General features: G+C 48.9%; 1 protein-coding gene and 1 pseudogene across 2 annotated transcripts in view; both read left to right on the forward strand.

The window, feature by feature from the left end:
* Positions 1–11,255, forward strand: part of SCUBE3 (signal peptide, CUB domain and EGF like domain containing 3) — a 32,553-nt gene extending 21,298 nt beyond the window's left edge. For both annotated transcript variants that reach the window (XM_068960674.1, XM_068960675.1), the window contains exons 7-22: positions 1,004–1,120; positions 2,861–2,983; positions 3,489–3,605; positions 4,089–4,214; positions 4,499–4,615; positions 4,752–4,856; positions 5,145–5,261; positions 5,577–5,735; positions 5,978–6,193; positions 6,532–6,693; positions 6,898–7,065; positions 7,566–7,727; positions 8,151–8,348; positions 8,801–8,953; positions 9,069–9,148; positions 11,106–11,255. In XM_068960674.1, coding sequence (XP_068816775.1) covers positions 1,004–1,120; positions 2,861–2,983; positions 3,489–3,605; positions 4,089–4,214; positions 4,499–4,615; positions 4,752–4,856; positions 5,145–5,261; positions 5,577–5,735; positions 5,978–6,193; positions 6,532–6,693; positions 6,898–7,065; positions 7,566–7,727; positions 8,151–8,348; positions 8,801–8,953; positions 9,069–9,148; positions 11,106–11,255 — 2,270 coding nt within the window. The remainder of the gene's footprint in view (positions 1–1,003; positions 1,121–2,860; positions 2,984–3,488; positions 3,606–4,088; positions 4,215–4,498; positions 4,616–4,751; positions 4,857–5,144; positions 5,262–5,576; positions 5,736–5,977; positions 6,194–6,531; positions 6,694–6,897; positions 7,066–7,565; positions 7,728–8,150; positions 8,349–8,800; positions 8,954–9,068; positions 9,149–11,105) is intronic.
* A 1,505-nt stretch (positions 11,256–12,760) lies between these two features.
* Positions 12,761–19,772, forward strand: LOC138069672 (developmental pluripotency-associated protein 3-like; annotated as a pseudogene).
* The last annotated feature ends 695 nt before the right edge of the window (positions 19,773–20,467 follow it).

Here is a 20,467-nt window from a genome sequence, read left to right on the forward strand (position 1 = left end):
GCCCACACCTCCCTCACAGTCCCTGTCAGGGCCTTGCACTTTTTGAGCTGATGTTTTTCTGTCTTTTTTTTTTTTTTCCCCTGGGCTCATCTCACTCTCCTGAGCTGCAGGTTAAACCTATTTTTCTCCTGCTCTAAATTCAGAAAATAGGGAGTATGGCCCAACTATATTCCCCCCAACTCCAACCTCTCAGCAAAGGGAAAGCTTCAGTCAAGAGGGGAGCAACAGAAGAAAGGCTCTGAGGTTCTGTAACTCTCTCACTCACTTTCTCATGTCCTTCCTTCCCCTCTGGATTCTTCTCCGTTTGCCCCTTCCCCTTGCTTAGACAGTATCTCCCCATTAGGAAAGTAAAATAGCAACAGAACAGCCAGCTTATCTCTATCTGGAACTAAGAGGACTGGGGAGGAGTTGGAGGTAGCCAGGAAGGCGCTGGGGAATGATGGAGTAGGAGCTGTCTCCTCTGGGATCTTTCTTAAGATAGCTGAGCAGAGAGGAAGGGGAAGATGAATTGATGGTCATCTCTCAGCTGTCTTAGGAATCACCAGGTTCACTCTCCTCAAGACTGTCCCACCGTGACCCCACCCGCCAACGAGACAGTCGGGGGAAAGAGGAGGAAACTCCTGTTGCCCCTTCTTGTTTGCTCCCTGGCAGTGAGAGCCACCCTTACTTAGCTTTCCCTCCCTGCACCCTCCCCTCTCCGCCTCCTCCACCCTCAGCACATTCCTGCCTGACAGCTCTGGCTTGTACCTGCCTCACCGCTGTCCACCTTGTTTCAATCAAGTAGGGGGCAGGGAAGTGGACTGCTTGGCTGCACTTGTGAGGGGCTGGGGGCTGGGAGTGATGGGAGGAAGGGGGCTGGGAGCCTCCACTTGATGCTCCTTCTGCAGCACAGGGAGGCAGCCAGGGCCTCCTCTTGGGCCTCTGCGCCCCTTTTCTGCCCTCTCCTCTGGGATTCCTCCACGCCGATAGCCAGATGACCATCCCCCACTTCCCTCCTAAACAGAGACCTGTGCTGTCAACAACGGGGGCTGCGACAGCAAGTGCCACGATGCAGCGACAGGCGTCCACTGCAGCTGCCCCGTGGGCTTCATGCTGCAGCCAGACAGGAAGACCTGCAAAGGTAAGGGTTTTCAGAGGACAGGAGCTTAAAGATAAGGAGCAGAGACTGTGACCGGAGACAGGGTACCTCCTTGTGGGACCTCCTCAACCCCCGCAAGTTATCCTGACTCTAAAGAACTGAGGCTGTGACGCAGGCTTGTCTCCTGTCCACCTTCCCCATCTCAGTCCAAGGGGCACAAAAGTCCAGCCAGTTCCTTAGTGCCCCTGCCCCGCTTTGTTTTGCTTCCTCTCGTTCCTAGTCTCCCTGCAGGTCTCTAACCCTCTTGGTTAATGAACATGCCCTTCACGTTTGTTCCTGAGTCTGGAAGGGTGTTTGCGCCCTGATTATGTATGCACAAGGTCACAGGTGTGTTCCTTCCTAGCCCACAGTCCCCAGACCTTCCCCGTGGAAAGGCTGTCCCCATCAGAGGGAGATTAGGGGAGCAGGTGGGAGCGCTGACGTTAGAGTCTGGCTCCCTGGGTCCAGATTCCAGCTCGGTCTCTTATTAGCTCTGTGGTCCTGGGCTAGTTCTTTAGTGTCTCTGTGCCTCAGTTTCACCACAGTAAAGGTTCAGTGCCTCACAGAGATGCTACAAGGATTAAACGAGTTACATATAAACTACATGTAAAGTCTTAGAACAGTGCCTGGCAAATGGTAACAATGTGTTAGCTACTATTATGACAGAATTTCCCACACTGTCCATTCTATTTCCCTCTCCGTTTGATGAGCCCAGTTTAGGGGAAAGGCGCAACAAGGGAGGAAAACGGGAGGGTGGCCCTACTGAAAATACGATTCATCGGGTCTGTGTCCCTCGGTCGCAAGGTGGAGGGACTGGAGCAAGGCCGGGCATGCTCTTTGTGCCTCTTGGCCCAGCAGCTGGCAAACAGACCAGGGAGGAGGCTGGGGCCGGGCTAGGGTGGGGGTGTATGTGGCTGGGGCAGCAGGTCAGACAGCCAGAGTTGAGAAGTTTGCTGCTAGGAAGGACTGCTGACAGGTATGCTGAGAGTAAAGTGCAGGACTGCCCTCTCTGCCCCCTCCCCCAAGTCAGGGTGAGTAGCCTGGGTCCTGTCTGCCACCAGCTTGGGGAACTTGACCTCAGGAAGGAAGCCACTCACATACCCCCTCCTTCCCTTCCCTTCCCAGTGCTGAAAGCTGCCTCGGGCCTGAGTCTCTCCAGACCTCCCCAGTCCAGCCCCCTGCCTGGCCCCCGCCCTCCCCCAGCAGCTCCCCAGCCTTACTGGCTTTCCTGGAGGTCCTCTTGCCTGGCCTCTCTTCCAGCTCCTCCTCTCTGACGCGCTGCCCCTTTGGGTCTCCACCTCTTTGCCGCCCCCACCCCCGAAGGCTCTTACGACAGGCCGGGGTGGGGGAGAGTGAAGGGATAAATCCTGTCCACCAGCTTTTTTGGAGAGGGGCCATCAGTGGCAGAATGAGGGGCAGAGACTAGCCCTGTAGGCCAGATGCCCACCTACTTCTAGGCCACTCCCTGAGGGTCTGACACTGGTTCCCATCTCTCTCATTCTAAGAGGACTCAGACCCAAGAAACAAGGTGTTACTAATGGCCATAGATATCCTGAAGAGGGAAGAAACAGAATCCTGAAGAGCGAAGAAACAGAGATGGGAGAGGAAAAAAAAAGTCAGCAGAGGCAGACCCAGGGCTCTCCTTGATGTTCCCTGTCTCTGTGAGGGAGGGAGGGTCTTGTCTCCTCATTTGGCCCTAGCCTTCAGTATTACCTTTGGTTCTGTTTTGTCCCACTCCCCCAGACATAGATGAGTGCCGCTTGAACAACGGGGGCTGTGACCACATTTGCCGCAACACAGTGGGCAGCTTCGAATGCAGCTGCAAGAAGGGCTATAAGCTTCTCATCAACGAGAGGAACTGCCAGGGTGAGCAGACCTGGGCCAAGGAGAAGCCTCTGGAGAGTTTCTAGAGTAGGAGAGCTTCAAAGAGGCCAGAGGGCCAGAGTATGAGAAGCTCAAAGGACACTGTGGGGAGTCTCCATAGGCAGTGTCATGCTGTGACCTAGCAAACATGCTCCTTCCTCTTGGCAAATCAGCCCTTCTGGGGCGCGTGGCTCGACAAGGAGGGAGGAGGGGATTTCACCCCAGTTCACATCCTTGGCAGGATCTGACCAGCCTAACCACACATGGCGGCCCTAATCCACAAGCACAGATCTCAAAGTTCCTGACTTCAAAGACTCCAAATGGAGGGGCTTAGGGGGGTGGGTAGGCATTGGCTGAGTCACTGATCTTAGGGCTGGGCCAGAGGTAGGAACTCTTCAGTTTGAGGGAGAGAGCCAAGGCCCCTCCCTGGGGCCCTTCACCTGAGTAGGAGTCACGGGGTCAAGTGGCCCCAAGACAGACGCAGTGGCTTGAAACCTTGCTCTTCCAGATATAGACGAGTGTTCCTTTGACCGGACCTGTGACCACATCTGTGTGAACACGCCAGGGAGCTTCCAGTGCCTCTGCCGTCATGGCTACCTCCTGTATGGCGTCACCCACTGTGGGGGTGAGCCTGCACCTCTGGCCCTCAGCCCCTCACCTCGCCTTTCAGCTGAACACACCCCTGAGGGGGCTTGTGTCTGTGGGCGGTCCCCAGGTGCATGTGCCATGCCTACATCCATCATGAGGAAATGGGAGAAATGAAGACAGTGGAGACACTGGGGTATCAGGGAACAGCATCCTGTTTCCAAAACTTATATCTCCCATCCTCATCACTGTCCCTTGACTTTCATCCTTGGCCCCCAGATTACAACTCCTCTGCTAGGTAGGCATGGAAAGCTTTTAAAACTTTGTTAGCTTGGCCCTTTCTCAATCCTTCTTTGGACTGAGAACAGAGACCAGGGAAGAAGGTCCTAGGTTTGAACTCTTCTCAGACTGGGAATCATCTTAGGGTACCTGGAACTCTAACCAAAGGCCCCCCACTCACTGCCCATGTCCTGGCTCCTGCTCCCCCCATTGTTTGTCTGTGTCTCCCGCCTCCTTCCCCTAGATGTGGATGAGTGCAGCATCAACCGGGGAGGCTGCCGCTTTGGCTGCATCAACACTCCTGGCAGCTACCAGTGTACCTGCCCGGCAGGCCAGGGCCGGCTGCACTGGAACGGGAAAGACTGCACAGGTGGGTGGCGCCCTCTGCTGGCGGAAGCTTGCACTGCAGTTTCAGGGTAGGGGGTCCCTGGGGTCCTGGAAATTGTGGAGTTAGGGTATGAAGGAGTAGGGGATGGAGAATGTAGTCGTTTGAGACATGGGGTTCCCAGTAAATAACTCCTTCGTCCATTTCCATGTACAACTGCAATTCTGCATGTAGCTCATTCTCTTCCTCCAATTACACACCTGACTGACAGGCTAGAGCGGGTAGGAGAGGAAGAGCCTCTCTTCCTCAGGCTTCTCTCCTCTTCCTAGAGCCAGTGAAGTGTCAGAGTAGTCCTGGTGCCTCAAAAGCCATGCTCAGCTGCAACCGGTCTGGGAAGAAGGACACCTGTGCCCTGACCTGCCCGTCCCGGGCCCGGTTTTTGCCGGGTACGTAGAGGAGGTTGCTGGAGGGCTGGCAGGGAGGAAGGCTGGCTGTTTAGGCAGCTCCTCTGCTCCCCTTGGGTTCCTTCAGCCAGTGAGGGGCAGGGGGCATGTCAGAGCTGTGACAGCCCCCTTCTCTCAGAGTCTGAGAATGGCTTCACCGTGAGCTGTGGCATCCCCAGCCCCAGGGCTGCTCCAGCCCGAGCTAGCCATGGCGGGAACAGCACGAACTCCAACCACTGCCATGGTGAGCACCAGCCCAGACGCCTTGTCTCATGCTACTCGTGGCTTATTAACCCCAATTTCCCTTCCTTATTAATCCTCCTGGCCTTACTTTCTCCTGGATCCCCTTCTTTACTCTGTATTTGTCCAGCCCTGCTGCCTTGCTCCCTCTGCCCTTGATGTCTGATGCTCTTGGCTTTCATAACCCCTCTCCTCCAGCCAAGACCCCGGGCCCAGCTTCCCAATACCCTCTATAGCCGCCCCCACCCTCACGGGGCCCCCAGGCTGTGCTGAGCTTCTGCCATCCCTCTAGAGGCTGCAGTGCTGACGGTTAAACAGCGTGCTTCCTTCAAGATCAAAGACGCCAAGTGCCATTTGCACCTGCGAAACAAAGGCAAAGTGGAAGAGACCAGCAGGATCGCGGGGCCAGGTCTGGACTGGGGACCCTGCTCCAGTGGGCCCTCTGGCCGCCAAACCCTTCCCACCCCTCACCTCCTCAGCTTAGTGAGAGCTCCAAAACCCACTGACACCCTGAATTCTGGACAGAGCAGGGGAAGAAGTGGTTGCAGGCGCAGGGTCCAAGGAAGTCCTAGGATGTTTCCCACAAACTAATTACTATACTAAACTAGTAGGACAGTCAAAGATCTGGTGAGATCTGTCTGGGTCGGGATGGAAAAATGAAAGCCAGGAGTGAGAACACTGTCTCCAGGGGGTACCCCTGAGGTTGACAAGGCCTCTTCCCTAGGTGGCACCCCCTGCTCTGACTGCCAGGTCACCTTCATCCACCTCAAATGTGACTCCTCTCGGAAGGGCAAGGGCCGACGGGCCCGGACCCCTCCAGGCAAGGAAGTCACTCGGCTCACTCTGGAACTGGAGGCAGAAGTCAGGGCCGAAGAGACCACAGGTGGGACTGGGGACACCGTTGGGAGGAGGATGGAAAGGGGAGGGCAAAGGTGGGCAAACAGCAGTCTTGGCAGCAAAGGGAAAGGGCAGAGCCTGTCAAAGGGCGGAGCCTGCCTAAAGCTAAGTTGAGGACCCAGTCCCTCTACCCAAGCCCCTCCTAGCTCCTCGCTTTGCTGCCTCGCCCTCCTGCTCACAACCACTCTTTCTCTTTCTTCTCCAACTCATAACACCATCCATCACCAGCTGGCTGTGGGCTGCCCTGCCTCCGACAGCGGATGGAACGGCGGCTAAAAGGATCCCTGAAGATGCTTAGAAAGTCCATCAACCAGGACCGCTTCCTACTGCGCCTGGCAGGCCTCGATTATGAGTTGGCCCACAAGCCAGGCCCAGTAGCTGGGGAGCGAGTTGAACCAGTGGAGGCCTGTAGGCCTGGGCAGCACCGCTCTGGGGCCAAGTGTGGTAAGGGAGCTTGCTGGGGAGCAGGGGAGTAGGGAAGGCTCAGCTCGGGTCTGGTTCAGAGCAGGACACTTTACATCTCTCAAGGTGTGAGGCAGCCAAGACCCTCCTGCCCATCATCTTCCCCTCCTTGGTCCCAGACTGAGATCTAGAGGGCCATCATGTGGAGCTACCAACACTCCTGCACATGGCTTTGGCCCCTGAGCCTCCCCAGCAGGATTCTGTCTGATCCCAGACCAAGAGGTTCTCCTTGAATCTGGGGGAGAGGGAAGGGGAGCCCCAGACCTGGGTGGTGGGAAATAGGTGGGGGTGGGTGGCTAGCGCGGCCGACTCTCCCTCAGTCAGCTGCCCGCAGGGAACGTATTACCACGGCCAGACGGAGCAGTGTGTGCCATGCCCAGCGGGCACCTTCCAGGAGAGAGAAGGGCAGCTCTCCTGCGACCTTTGCCCTGGGAGTGATGCCCACGGGCCTCTCGGAGCCACCAACGTCACCACATGTGCAGGTGCCAGGGGAACAAACAATACAGAGTGGGGTAGGGTGGGCACTGGGACGCCCACAGCATGGGACTTCCCAAGGGCAGGCCCAGGTGCCAGGCCACTCTCCTCGTCAACATCCTATTTGCGTGTGCCTCTGTCCCAAGACTGGGGGACCCTGTGGGGATAACCAGGACCACCCCCATCAGAGTTGGGCCCTTGGCTCATTGCAGGTCAGTGCTCACCTGGCCAACACTCTGCAGATGGGTTCAAGCCCTGCCAGCCGTGCCCACGTGGCACCTACCAACCTGAAGCAGGAAGGACCCTGTGCTTCCCATGCGGTGGGGGCCTCACCACTAAGCATGAGGGAGCCATCTCCTTCCAAGACTGTGACACCAAAGGTGAGTGGGCTACTTACCCTGGTAGGATCCCCGGCCCCAACTACCTCCCAAACTCTCTCCAGATCCCCAGAGTAGACCCAAGTATGCTGCCCTACCATCTTCCCCAAACCCCTAAAGGCCCAGCTGCATGACCAGCCCCACCATCCTACTCACAGGACGCATCCTGGCCCTCCAGCAGTCCTAAGCCTGGGAACTGGGGAAAGAGTAACAGCTCCACTTAGCCCTCTGCTTTGCAAGTGGCGCCAGCTCCCCTCAAAGCTGCAAACGAGTTTCTCTGCAGATGGCTGTGCTCAGTGCCCAAGAGAACAGGCTGACACTGTGACCAACCGCGCTGGCTAGTTTGTTTCCTCCTGGGCCTAAATTCTGGCGTGACTAGGGAAGGTTGGGACTCCAGAAAGAACTCTGGTGTCTTTTGTTTATTCTCTATGATGAATGTGTCCCTGCCCCAGAATTCCTGCTGGCCTGCCATCTTAACCCCTGCTCCTTCCCCCTGCCTGCAGTCCAGTGCTCCCCTGGGCACTACTACAACACCAGCATCCACCGCTGTATCCGCTGTGCCATGGGCTCCTATCAGCCTGACTTCCGTCAGAATTTCTGCACCCGCTGTCCAGGAAACACAAGCACTGACTTTGATGGCTCCACCAGTGTGACCCAGTGCAAGAGTATGTGGCAGGCCAGGCTGTGGAAAATGGGGTGGGGAGGCCTGGGAGCAGTAGGCATGGGAAGAAGTGGGAGGTGGGCAGGGTAGTGAACCAGCAAGGAGCAGAGCTGGGGGGCGTGGCTAGGCAGGCAGGTCCCACCCTCCCTCTCTCCCCAGCCCACCTACACTCAAGGCCTGTTGTTGGGCTGGGCCCTGAAGTGCCCTATCCCTGCAGGGGAAGGAGACAGGTAGGAGGGAGGTACGGACAGGTAAAGTGAGGCAAGATGGTACTAAAAGGCCAGGAAGGAAAGGGGAACCCAGAACTTGGAGGAGATGATGAACTCCATGTGTCTGACTTCCACTTCAGAACTCTTCAATTTCCCCAGTCTGTTCACCCACTGACTTCTCTTCTCTTTCTTGCTTTGTCCACCGGGCTTGGCTACAGATCGCCAGTGTGGTGGGGAGCTGGGTGAGTTCACTGGCTATATCGAGTCCCCCAACTACCCAGGCAACTACCCAGCTGGTGTGGAGTGCGTCTGGAACATCAACCCCCCACCCAAGCGCAAGATTCTTATCGTGGTACCCGAGATCTTCCTGCCATCTGAGGATGAGTGTGGGGACGTCCTCGTCATGAGAAAGAACTGTGGGTGGCTGCAGAGCCGGGCCAGGGAAGGGCAATCCATATCTGGTTGAGGGGGGAGAGAGAGAGAAAACTGGTGGTGGAAGAATTGGGGCAATGATGAGTAAGGCCTTGGAAGCAAAGGAAAATAGCCATGAATGCTACATGTCCAATGGAGGGCAGAGTTAAGAAAGCCAGCTTTGGGAGTGGAATTCCAATAGTGTTACATGTGTTACTTTCCTATTCTAGTATTTTTACAGCTCCATTCATTTAAATGTTAAACTTTTCACACTGTGTGAGTGCTTGGGTGTCAAAGAACAGGCCCAGGGCCGTGAGAAAGGATATGTGTATGGGTGTATGGAGGGGCTAGGGGAGCTGCGCGTATGAGGGAGGGCCTCTGTCAGCCTGAGTTCTCACTCTAGGAGGACTTGGGGAGCTTGCCCGGCTTTCTCCTGACCTGCTGCTTACCTTCCCAGCCTCCCCATCCTCCATTACCACCTATGAGACCTGCCAGACCTACGAGCGCCCCATTGCCTTCACAGCCCGCTCCAGGAAGCTCTGGATCAACTTCAAGACAAGTGAAGCCAACAGCGCCCGTGGCTTCCAGATCCCCTATGTTACCTACGATGGTGAGCAAAGGCAGGAGAGCCAGGGAGGTGGGTGAGAAAGGGCAGGTTCCAGGGTCTCAAAGGGAGGAGGAAGAGTTCTCACTCATCGGGCCCCTCCCCTTCATGGACTTTGCAGAGGACTACGAGCAGCTGGTAGAAGACATTGTTCGAGATGGCCGGCTCTATGCATCTGAAAACCACCAGGAAATTTTAAAGGCGAGTGAATATTAACAATAATGACAGCCAGTGTTTAATGAGCATGTAACAATGGGCAGGCAATATGCTAAGTGCTTACTTGAATATTCCCTTTGATATATACAACAGGTCTATGGAGTAGGTACTTTCATCATTCCTAATAAAAAGCCTCTCATCTTTATGGATGAGAAAGCTGAGGCACAGAGAATTAGAGAATGTGCCCCAGTGGTAAAGCTGGAATTGGAGCCCAAACCCATCTGACTGCAGTGTCACCCATACTGTCTTACACTCTGGGTAAGAGAAAGGGAAGATGAAGAGATGAAATGTCCTCTGCCTCTTCCACCAATGAATATATAGAAAATGAGGTTTAGAAAGATGCTTTTTGGATTTCCCTGGCAGGGAGCTCTCTCTTCAGTTCCCAGAGAAAAACAGTGCTCCTGTACAGCGTTTCTCAGGGTTAATTCAGTATGCTGCTAAGTTGCTACAGTCGTGTCCGACTCTGTGCGACCCCATAGACGGCAGCCCAGTAGGCTCCCCCATCCCTGGGATTCTCCAGGCAAGAACACTGGAGTGAGTTGCCATTTCCTTCTCCAATGCCTGAAAGTGAAAAGTGAAAGGGAAGTCACTCAGTTGTGCCCCACTCTTAGCGACTCCATGGACTGCAGCCTACCAGGCTCCGCCGTCCATGGGATTTTCCAGGCAAGAGTACTGGAGTGGGCTGCCATTGCCTTCTCCAGTATAGACCTCTTTTAAAGGAAAAGAAACGTTTCCAACATTGAAGGGTGGTCTGGATACTCAGGTCCATGGATCCCAGTTTGAGAATGTCTTACTGAAGAAACTATAGTCCTAGTCACAATATTATCCTTCATAAACTATCAATGCAAAAAACTGTTATTTTATGATATATAAAATAATTTTTTATTATTATCAAAATGAGACACAGTGACAAAAATCTCCTAGAACAGGCTGACTGCAAAGAATATCTCAGCAATGCTTCTCAAAAAATTTTAGGGCATCTGAATCCTTATTTCAAATGTGCTGTGAATTCCAATGCATAAAGTAGAGGTACCATTTTGATTAAAGTGGAGATGAGAGGCTGGAAGCTCCACCTCCTGTTTTAAAAAATCTCCTGATGCAATGTGAAGAACACTAGCCCAAAAGCCAGAAGAGCTGAGTCCTAATGCACAGTGCTTGGCACCCAGTAGGCTCTCCACACAGCATATTGCTGTTTCAGACAGGTGGTCAGGAAAGGCCTCTGAGAAGAGACCAGAATGAGGTAAAAGGCTACCTATTAGAAGATCAAGAGAGGATCATTCCAAGCTCAGGAGCATAGGAGCCATACAGCATGTTCAAGAACCTTGAGGCCAGTGTGGCTCAGCAAAGCAAGGAAGAATCAAGGGGGGATACGGGAAAGACAACAGTGCACAGATCACATCCCATCAATGGGGCATACAAGGGATTTAGCTTTGCTGAGTCATAAAGAACCCAGAGAAGTGTTTAGAATAGAAAAAGGACAAGATCTAATTAAAAAACAAAAGCCATTCTGCTGCTGCTGGGGATAGGGAGGGAGAACAGTCTGTAGAAGGACAAAAGTAGGGGGAAGTATGGCGACCAGTTAGGAGGCTATTGCCAAATGAAATGATGGTCTTGGACAGGGTGGTAGCTATGGAGACAGTGAGAAGTGGTCGGACCCCGGATATATTTTAAAGGTAGAATCAATAGGTTTCGCTGTGGTTGTGAGTAAGAGAGAGGAGTCAAGGATGGCTCCAAAGACTGAGACTAAGCAATGGAAGGATGGAGCTGCCATTGACTTGAGTTGTAGAATTCTAAGGAGCAACAGATGGTGGGATGGGATCCATAGTTCACTTTTGGATATGCCTATTAGGCATCAAGAGGGGCTGCTGCTGGGTGGAGGCTGGTGGTCCTCTTTCCCACCACTGACATTGATGCTAATATTGCCATTTGCCATCCTCTGCAGGACAAGAAGCTCATTAAGGCCTTCTTCGAGGTGTTGGCCCACCCGCAGAACTACTTCAAGTACACAGAGAAGCACAAGGAGATGCTGCCAAAATCCTTCATCAAGCTGCTCCGCTCCAAAGTGTCCAGCTTCCTGAGGCCCTACAAATAGTGCCCCTAGGCCCAAGACCCAGGTTTTGAAGCCCCCAGACTCTTTAGCCTTCAGAGCCAGCAGCCCCCACCCTCAGATGAGGGACTCCTTCTGATCTCTCTTTTTGGAGAGGAAAAAAAGTCTCCATATAGACTAAGCGCTCTCCCTTTCTGTTCCTCTAGCTTCTTTTCCTTGTCTCCTTTGGCCTCGCTCTTTCTCTTTACTTTCTCACTTCCTACATGCTCCTGGAAAAGCCATTCAGTGCTGGCTCTGTTCTCCCGAGGGGTGGAGGGATGGTATCCCGCTCCCCTCCCTAGCCACACTGCCCATTTCACCAGCCCATATCCTCAGCCCTGTCATCTTGGAAGGGTGCTCAAGGCCCACAGAGGAAGTGGGTCTACTGGGGGAAGGGGAGGAGGGGCTTCTGCTGTTAGAGGTTGTGCCTTGCTAGTCAGGAGCCACAATGTCCCCTGACTGTGCCCCCCCGCCAGGGATATTCTAACAGCCCAGGGTTCTGCCAAAGAAGCCTTTGACTTACAGGCTTAATGTCAGCACTCATCCTCTGGGACACCTGGTTTGAGCCCTGGACCGCCCACACAGCCAACTTTCCTGTCTATGTGCAGCTCCTCTCCTTGGCCCATGTCTGCCTGGGGTCCAATCCATGAGGGCTTACAAAAGGCCCACACTACTGGCTAGTGGACACCAACTGAATGAAGAAGAGCAGCAGGAATTACCATGTTGAATATGCAGCTGTTGCTCCCCAAGACAAAGATTCTCTCTGCAGGACAGAAACCAAGTTTTCTAGCATCGTCCAAAAAAGAAAACAAAAAGAAAATGTGTCCTTTAAAGGACTAGACTACAGAACAATTGGAAGCCAGCCTCAAACACTAATCCCTTTTCTTACTTGTCTTCCCTGGCCCAGCCATTCCCTTACTCCCACCTGAGTGCTCCCTGGGGGAGCCCCACTCCCCATGCTAAGTGTTGCCCTTAAAGAAACATGACTGCTGACCAAAAGCCAGTCTGGGCCTTGCCCCCAGAGTTGTCTTTCCCCTGCAGTCCTGGATGGCTTGTGGGCTCCACCAAAGAGGACCCTGCTCTGTAGCCAGCCCAGAGCCACCTACCTCTGGCCCCAGGCCATGGGCAGCAAGAGGAATGTGTGCACTTGGCGAGACTTCTGCCCACCTTGTCCACATCTAATAAGTGCAATCATCTTGAGTCTTTCTATGTTGACTAGAGGGAGGGGTTTTTGTTTTCTGGTCTTGTTTTTTGTTTTTGTTTCTTTCTCCTCTATTAGAACAACCCTATTTATAGCTGCCCAAGAGAGAAGAGTGTATGTTTGGAGTGGAAGAAAAAAGGTTTTGAATCTCATGAGCCTTGAGTGCTGGAGCATCTGATCTGTCCCTGCTCCACCAGCAGAGACACCTGATGTGTAGGACAGTAACTATGGGGACTTGGTGGAGCAGTAAGGAGAGGGACCTGTGTTTGCTAAACCAATCCCACCATCCCTATGCCTCCATGGATTCAGCATGGACCTCAAGACTGTAGAGGCCGATGGAATTGGTTAGTGATCCTCCACCCCGAGTAGGGAAAGCCTCCATCTTTTCCCTGCTCTCATCCATTTTTCCCCTGATGTGCACGAGGAAGAGGACCAGGACAAACCCCCTGGGGACAGGCTGACTCAGGGCCCTGAGGCCAGAGACGAGGCTGTGGGAGCCAAGTATAGGACAGCTATCCAGGCATGGAGTTGTTTGCCTGACCTTGGCCATTCTGCCTATCCCTGTTTGCCATTTCCTCTTGGAGCTGACTTCAAGCCTAGCTTCCTCAACTACTGCTTTTCAAAAGGAAGAAGAATCAAGTCCATGCCCAAGTCCAGATCCGTCACACACTCCACCTTCAGTCAGTGCTGCCTGTAAAATTATTTTCCATTTGCTCCTTCTAGTTCCCCCAAAGCTATGCCCCTATTCAATCAAAAGCTAACAGTTGACTCCTGCGGCTCTCTTCTAATGACTGTCTCAAGCTATTGTTCCTCAAAGAGGCTCAACAGAGAATACAGGAACCAGCACGAGCTCCCCTTTGCCCCACCCCCACTCCCGCCCCAAGTCAGTAGCGTTCACCAGCCTTAGGCAGTAGGTAACCAGCGTCACAGCTAGATCCACTGACACCCATTAGCCACCCAACACCATGGCCTGGGGGTGGAGTATCTGGCTGCCTTTGTCTCTCTGGGCCAAAGAAGGCTCTGCTTATAGAGATACAAAATGGTTGCTTCCAAGCAGGCAAATGGTCATTTAGTAGAAGGATCCACACTTTGCAGGAAGTGCCATGAAAATTGCTTTAACCAACTTTGACCATCCTCATTCTCCACCAGAAACTAGGATAACTTTCTGATTCCTCTCTCCCTACCATTTTGCATCTCTCTCAAAGCCAGAGTGCTTCCCAGTACATGCCTTCAGGGCCTGGCTCCTTGCTCTTCTTTCCTTTCCTGTCACCCCATACACAGAAACACACTTCCTCTAACCATTTATTCCATGGTTTCTGGGGCTTACAAATGATTTCCACAGTACGGAAAGTACAGACCACCAAGCTTCTTAACTAATGTCAAGACAGATCCTGGAGACCAGATGAAGACCTACTAATATCCACAAAATCTGATTTTTAATTTAGGTTGTCCAAGTTGGGAGTTAAGAATCCAGGCAAAGTTGCTTCTGTAGGCCCAGGGGCATTAAACTAAGAGTTAGTAGACTGAGGGGTTCACATTCAGAGACTCTCTAGGCCTTTACAGGTCAGAAAAAGAGGCTTTTATCAGTGTAGGGAAGTAGGAAGATGGTATAAATGGGAACCCTTCATGAACAAGCCAAGAGGTATTTGTAGGGTCACAGTATTGACCCTACATAACTGAGGTTTCATTTATCTTAGTACAAAACCTGTCCTGATTTGAGTCTCGGAATGGGAAGCCATTCCTGCAAGGGCTCCAAGCACCAAGTGGTGCATATCAGAAAGGCACTTATGACTTCAGCAATACAGCGATCTCTTTTTACTTTTCTTCCTACATCTTTTTGTATTATTGGGCCAGGCCCATTCCCAAAACCTAGAGGGACAAAGTCAGGAGAAAACTCACCAGAGCCTGGACTTGAACTGCCCTGCCCCAGGCCTACAAATTCCCAGAGGCTGACATCAAGCTGTGACTGCTCTGACTCCCTCAGGACTGGATTAGTTTGAGGTGTTGGAGGTTCAAATTCATTGCTGAAAGTTCAGTAGTATAGCCCTGGTCTTTAGCACTAATCAAAGTTTTCATATCTAAGAAGTTCTCTCCATACGCATGTTTGAGGTGACTGGAAATTAGGGGGCTGTATCTCAAAATGTCAGAAAACATGGAGTGGTGAAACTTCTGTATTCGCTGCTTAACCTCAATATAGCAGGCTCAAACTAGAGAAAGGGAGACAAAGTATAACTGACCATAAGCAGAAAATAATGTTAACCTGCTTGGCTTCTTTCTTAAGCATTGTGAGAGAAAAGTAGAAGCAAACAACACAAGGATATCCTTAAATTTTACTTGTCTCAGAGGTAGCATACTCTGTCCTTGGGCCATTATTTGGACTAGGAACCCTCTACAAAAATATGTGATAACAGGGACTACAACCCCCAGTTCTGTTATCAGCTTATCTAGACAAAACAGATTATAACCCTTTAGACAAACCGAAAACATTCTTCTGTGTGAGCTGAACTTAAGTTTCAGAAAATAATCATTACCATGTGGGAGGCTTTTTCCTTTAATGCAGAAGAAATCTCAAAATATTTGTATATCTACCTTCCACTGCTGCCGATATAGTGAGCATCTCCTACACAACAATAAATGATGCAGTTCATAGAATATTTTGCACTTGGGGAAAAAAAAATGTATCTGAACTTGTAAAAAATGTTTGGATTTTGTATTGTCCTTTTTATAATTATTATTAAAATACTAAATGAAACGCCTCAGCCTGGCATCTTTTCCTGTCTCAATAGTTTACCCTAGAGCTAAAAAAAGCTTTGAAGAAAAAAATGTGTCTTCTGGCTTTCAGACAGGACTTACCCCAATTTTTCATTTATCCTTCTTATTCATAATGATTTTAGAATCTGAAAAGGCTTGTCTATTTTAAAAAGCAGTATCGAGAATTATCCTGAGTGCAAGAAATTTGGAGCATCATTGCTCATCCTAGTACAGGACCCAAAATCTAACCATAAGACTTCCCTAGCTATCCAATGGTTACCGCTTCACTTTCAATGCAGGCGGCGCAGGTTCCATCCCTGGTTAGGGAGCTAAGGGCCAAAAACCCAAAATGAAAAACAAGCAATATTGTAACAAATTCAAAAAAGACTTTAAAAATGGTCCACGTTAAAAACTACAACAAAAATCTAACCATGGTTCACCTTCCTGCTTTAGATGTCCCATTTCTAGCAAAGCACCAACACAGAGTCACCAGGGTTTTCTTTCTATGCAGTACACTCTTGGTCACAAACAATGTTCTGAAGTACAGATCATTCAGCCACTACCAACATTAGTACATAGGTCATAGGAAAGTAATCTCTAATCTCTTAAAAATGAACAGTCTCAATTTCTAGGCTCAGAGATGATTGTTGCCATTATAGAATTCCATGACATTAAAGTTTATTGGATTTAATAGTTCTGCGATATAGCCATTTAAGAGGAACAAGGAAAAATCAACCTGATCAAAAACTATGCATCTAAAAAAAACACATCTGTAAAGCACATGGGTGCATTCTATTGCACAGTTACTGAGCTCATCACTGAATATTAGGCTATCATAGCTTGATAATAACAGCCATGCTCAAGATCTGGATTCCTCATGTAAGACTGATTACAACTGACCTTTCCACATGGATCTGCCACCAGGAGAGAGAATCCAGTCTACTTGGTGATTATGAGTATAAATTAATTCAATGGCATTCTATTTCATACATTAACTTCCTGTAAGTTTGACTCACACCTTTGCGTCAACTGACAAAAATCACATTTTTAGAATTGCAAAGCTGAGGACCATATCCAGGTTCATAGTGAATGACTACACCAACTTGGGGTCATCTTCTCTGACTTCTTTCCTGCTGCTGCTGCTGCTAAGTCATTTTAGTCGTGTCCGACTCTGTGTGATCCCATAAACGGCAGCCCACCAGGCTCTCCTGTCCCTGGGATTCTCCAGGCAAGAACACTGGAGTGGGTTGCCATTTCCTTCTGCAATGCATGAAAGTGAAAAGTGAAAGTGAAGTCACTCAGTCGTGTCCGACTCCTAGTGACCAGACTCCTCCGTCCATGGGATTTTCCAGGCAAGAGTACTGGAGTGGGGTGCCATTGCCTTCTCCGGACTTCCTTCCTAACCCTCTTCTATTCCAAACACACCAAGCCTACACCTCCTCACTAGGACACTTGCAATTATGTCCTAGAATAATGTATAGTCAGGACCAGTGAAGTATGGGTCTGTCTATATCAAGCAATCTTTAAAGTGAGGCACATGAAGACTTTCCAAGGAAATCTTCCTAAAGTATGTGAAGACTTTCCAAGGGATACCTTGGCAAGGAAATCAATCTGAGGAGAGTTTTAAGCAAAAACACTCCAGTTTCTCAACTTCTGTAAGAGATCTTCCCTAAAACTAATCTGTTTGAGATCCAGCCAGCATATATACATATTCACGTTATCTCCATTCCAACTCCTCTTTCACCATAGTCCTTGTCTTACTTTACAAAAGAAAGGTGTTTCCCTCACCTACACTGAATCTTGACGCAGGGCCCAGAGTGTAAAAACCTGGGGAGTAGAAGGAAGGAGTTGTTTTTTCCCTTCATAACAAAATATTCCCATTACAATCAGTACTCTTATTTCATCTTAGAAAATGTTTCCTATTTTCTACCACCAGCTAACAACAAAATGAAATTGTTAGCTGCTCACACCATTATTTCCTACCAAAACCCTTTTTTTATTAAATACTTAAGTTTGATCATGAAGTATAACAAAATTATTGGAGTTCTTTCTTTCTTCTGTTACATGATTCTTTAACTGTTCCCAAAAGCCAAACATGAGAGTTCAACACAAGTAGATACCTGTATTTGCCAAGGAACTAACACACCTTCTATGCTACTTTTAATTTAATAAATTAACTAATAGATTTAGCTATACATTTTATGGCATTATTACAAATTATACAATGAGAAAAAGTACCATCTTGGTTTTACAGTTTTTATATTAATATTAGATCTATATAATCTTAATCATGACTGACTTTTAATAACCTATTTTATAAGCTACAGTTAATAATTTATTTCTTGGTGATTTTATAATATCCTTTAAAATGAGTATTAATTAATTATTTAAATTGAAGAATAAAGTCAGATCTTTTCCTAACAGAAAGTAAATCTGATTTGAAATGAAGACTGGCTTTGCTGACTCTACAAATGGTAGGTATTTTCCATATGGATATGAATCTGCACTTCAATATTTTAATAAAATGATACTGAAAGCATGTAATAATAAAAGAATTTTACCAGTGAATTCTTCTCTCACCACAGTGTGTCAGCCTGGATTTTTATTCCTCTTTCTCAGCTCTATAGTTCTTCTGGAAAAGATCAGTTTTCATTCCAATCCCAAAGAAAGGCAATGCCAAAGAATGCTCAAGCTACCAGGCAATTGCACTCATCTCACACACTAGCAAAGTAATGCTCAAAATTCTCCAAGCCAGGCTTCAACAATATGTGAACTGTGAACTTCCAGATGTTCAAGCTACTTTTAGAAAGAGGAACCAGAGATCAAATTGCCAACATCCGCTGGATCATCAAAAAAGCACAAGAGTTCCAGAAAAACATATATTTCTGCTTTATTGACTATGCCAAAGCCTTTGACTGTGTGGATCACAATAAACTGTGGAAAATTCTGAAAGAGATGGGAATACCAGACCACCTGACCTGCCTCTCCAGAAACTTGTATGCAGGTCAGGAAGCAACAGTTAGAACTGGACATGGAACAACAGACTGGTTCCAAATAGGAAAAAGGAGTATGTCAAGGCTGTATATTGTCACCCTGCTTATTTAACTTCTATGCAGAGTACATCATGAGAAACGCTGGTCTGGAGGAAGCACAAGCTGGAATCAAGATTGCTGGGAGAAATATCAATAATCTCAGATATGCAGATGACACCACCCTTATGGCAGAAAGTGAAGAAGAAATAAAGAGCCTCTTGATGAAAGTGAAAGAGGAGAGTGAAAAAGTTGGCTTAAAGTTCAACATTCAGAAAACGAAGATCATGGCATCCAGTCCCATCACTTCATGGGAAATAGATGGGGAAACAGTAGAAACAGTGGCTGACTTTATTTTTCTGGGCTCCAAAATCACTGCAGATGGTGACTGCAGCCATGAAATTAAAAGACGCTTACTCCTTGAAAGAAAAGTTATGACCAACCTAGATAGCATATTAAAAAGCAGAGACATTACTTTGCCAACAAAGGTCCATCTAGTCCAGGCTATGGTTTTTCCAGTGGTCATGTATGGATGTGAGAGTTGGACTGTGAAGAAAGCTGAGCGCTGAAGAATTGATGCTTTTGAACTGTGGTGTTGGAGAAGACTCTTGAGAGTCCCTTGAACTGCAAGGAGATCCAACCAGTCCATCCTAAAGGAGATCAGTCCTGGGTGTTCATTGGAAGGACTGAAGCTGAAGCTGAAACTCCAATAATTTGGCCGCCTGATGCGAAGAGCTGACTCTTTTGAAAAGACTCTAATGCTGGAAAAGATTAAAGGCAAGAGGAGAAGGGTATGACAGAGGATGAGATGGTTGGATGGCATCACCGACTCAACGGACATAAGTTTGAGTAAACTCCGGGAGTTGGTGATGGACAGGGAGGCCAGGCGTGCTGCAGTCCATGGGGTTGCAAAGAGTCGGACACGACTGAGCGACTGAACTGAACTGATAGTTCTTCTAGGTTACTTGGTGGCAGTTTGAGCCTAAAGCATTGCCTTCCTCTGGAACTCAAAGACCTAGGAGGAGCTTCAAACTGTGACTAGACTCCCAATAGATTCACCTGAGGATAACCCAACCTGGACCCTGGAGTATCTTAAAATGTTGATGGATGAAGCTTCCTAAGCAATGCCAGTTGCCTCTTAAGTCTCTGAAACGTTAACAAAGAACCTCAGTAACTTGACTCTCAATCCTAGTATCAAACTATCATATCTACCAGAAAATCCACCTCAGCTTATTGGGAAGTTTCCTGGTGAGAAAAAAACCCAATAAGAGGAGAGGCATGAGGACACTGTTGAGTGAGCAGAGATACAGGATCCAAAGGTTGACTGAATCTCTTAGACTTTCCTACGGCAAAGGAGTTCCTCAGTCTTACTCCCAAAGAGAGCTACAGCAGGAGGAGGACACTGAGACTGGATCAAGAGTGCGAAGCTTTCAATGTACCTGTAGTTACTGCAGGTTTAACAGAGATTCTTCCGAGGATAATTATGAGAATTATCACAGCACAACATACAATAATTATGCCATGGAGTTGAATGGGTCATAAACCTTATTCCTGTATTATTTTTTCTTGCTGGTAATTTTAGGATTATTATGAAGCAGCTTGGGAAAGACTGTGCACCAGTATTTTGATAACCTATAAGCTGGTCTTTTGTTCTTGGATTTTTTTTTTCTACCTTAATCTGGTTAACTTCTGAAGAATCTATGTAGCTTGTATTTGAAATGATTTGAATATACTTTAGTTTCACTTTGATTTGACAAAAAGAAATACTAATTAGTCTCGATAACTCCAGAAAGAATGAAGGGATGGAGCCAAGGCAAAAACAACACCCAGTTGTGGATGGGACTAGTGATAGAACCAAGGTTCGATGCTATAAAGAGCAATATTGCACAGGAACCTGGAATGCTAAGTCCATGAATCAAGGCAAATTGGAAGTGGTCAAACAGGAGGTGATAACAGTGAACAACGACATCTCGGAATCAGCAAACTAAAATGGACTGGAATGGGTGAATTTAACTCAGATGGCCTTAGAAAAAATGGAGTAGCCATCATGGTCAACAAAAGAGTCCAAAATACAGTACCTGGATGCACTCTCAAAAACGACAGAATGATCTCTGTTCATTTCCAAGGCAAACCATTCAATATCACCGTAATCCAAGTTTATGCCCCAACCAGTAATGCTGAAGAAGCTGAAGTTGAACAGTTCTATGAAGACCTACAAGACCTTCTAGAACTAACAC

This window comes from Capricornis sumatraensis, chromosome 22, assembly GCF_032405125.1.
Source record: "Capricornis sumatraensis isolate serow.1 chromosome 22, serow.2, whole genome shotgun sequence".
NCBI classification, from domain to species: Eukaryota; Metazoa; Chordata; class Mammalia; order Artiodactyla; family Bovidae; genus Capricornis; species Capricornis sumatraensis.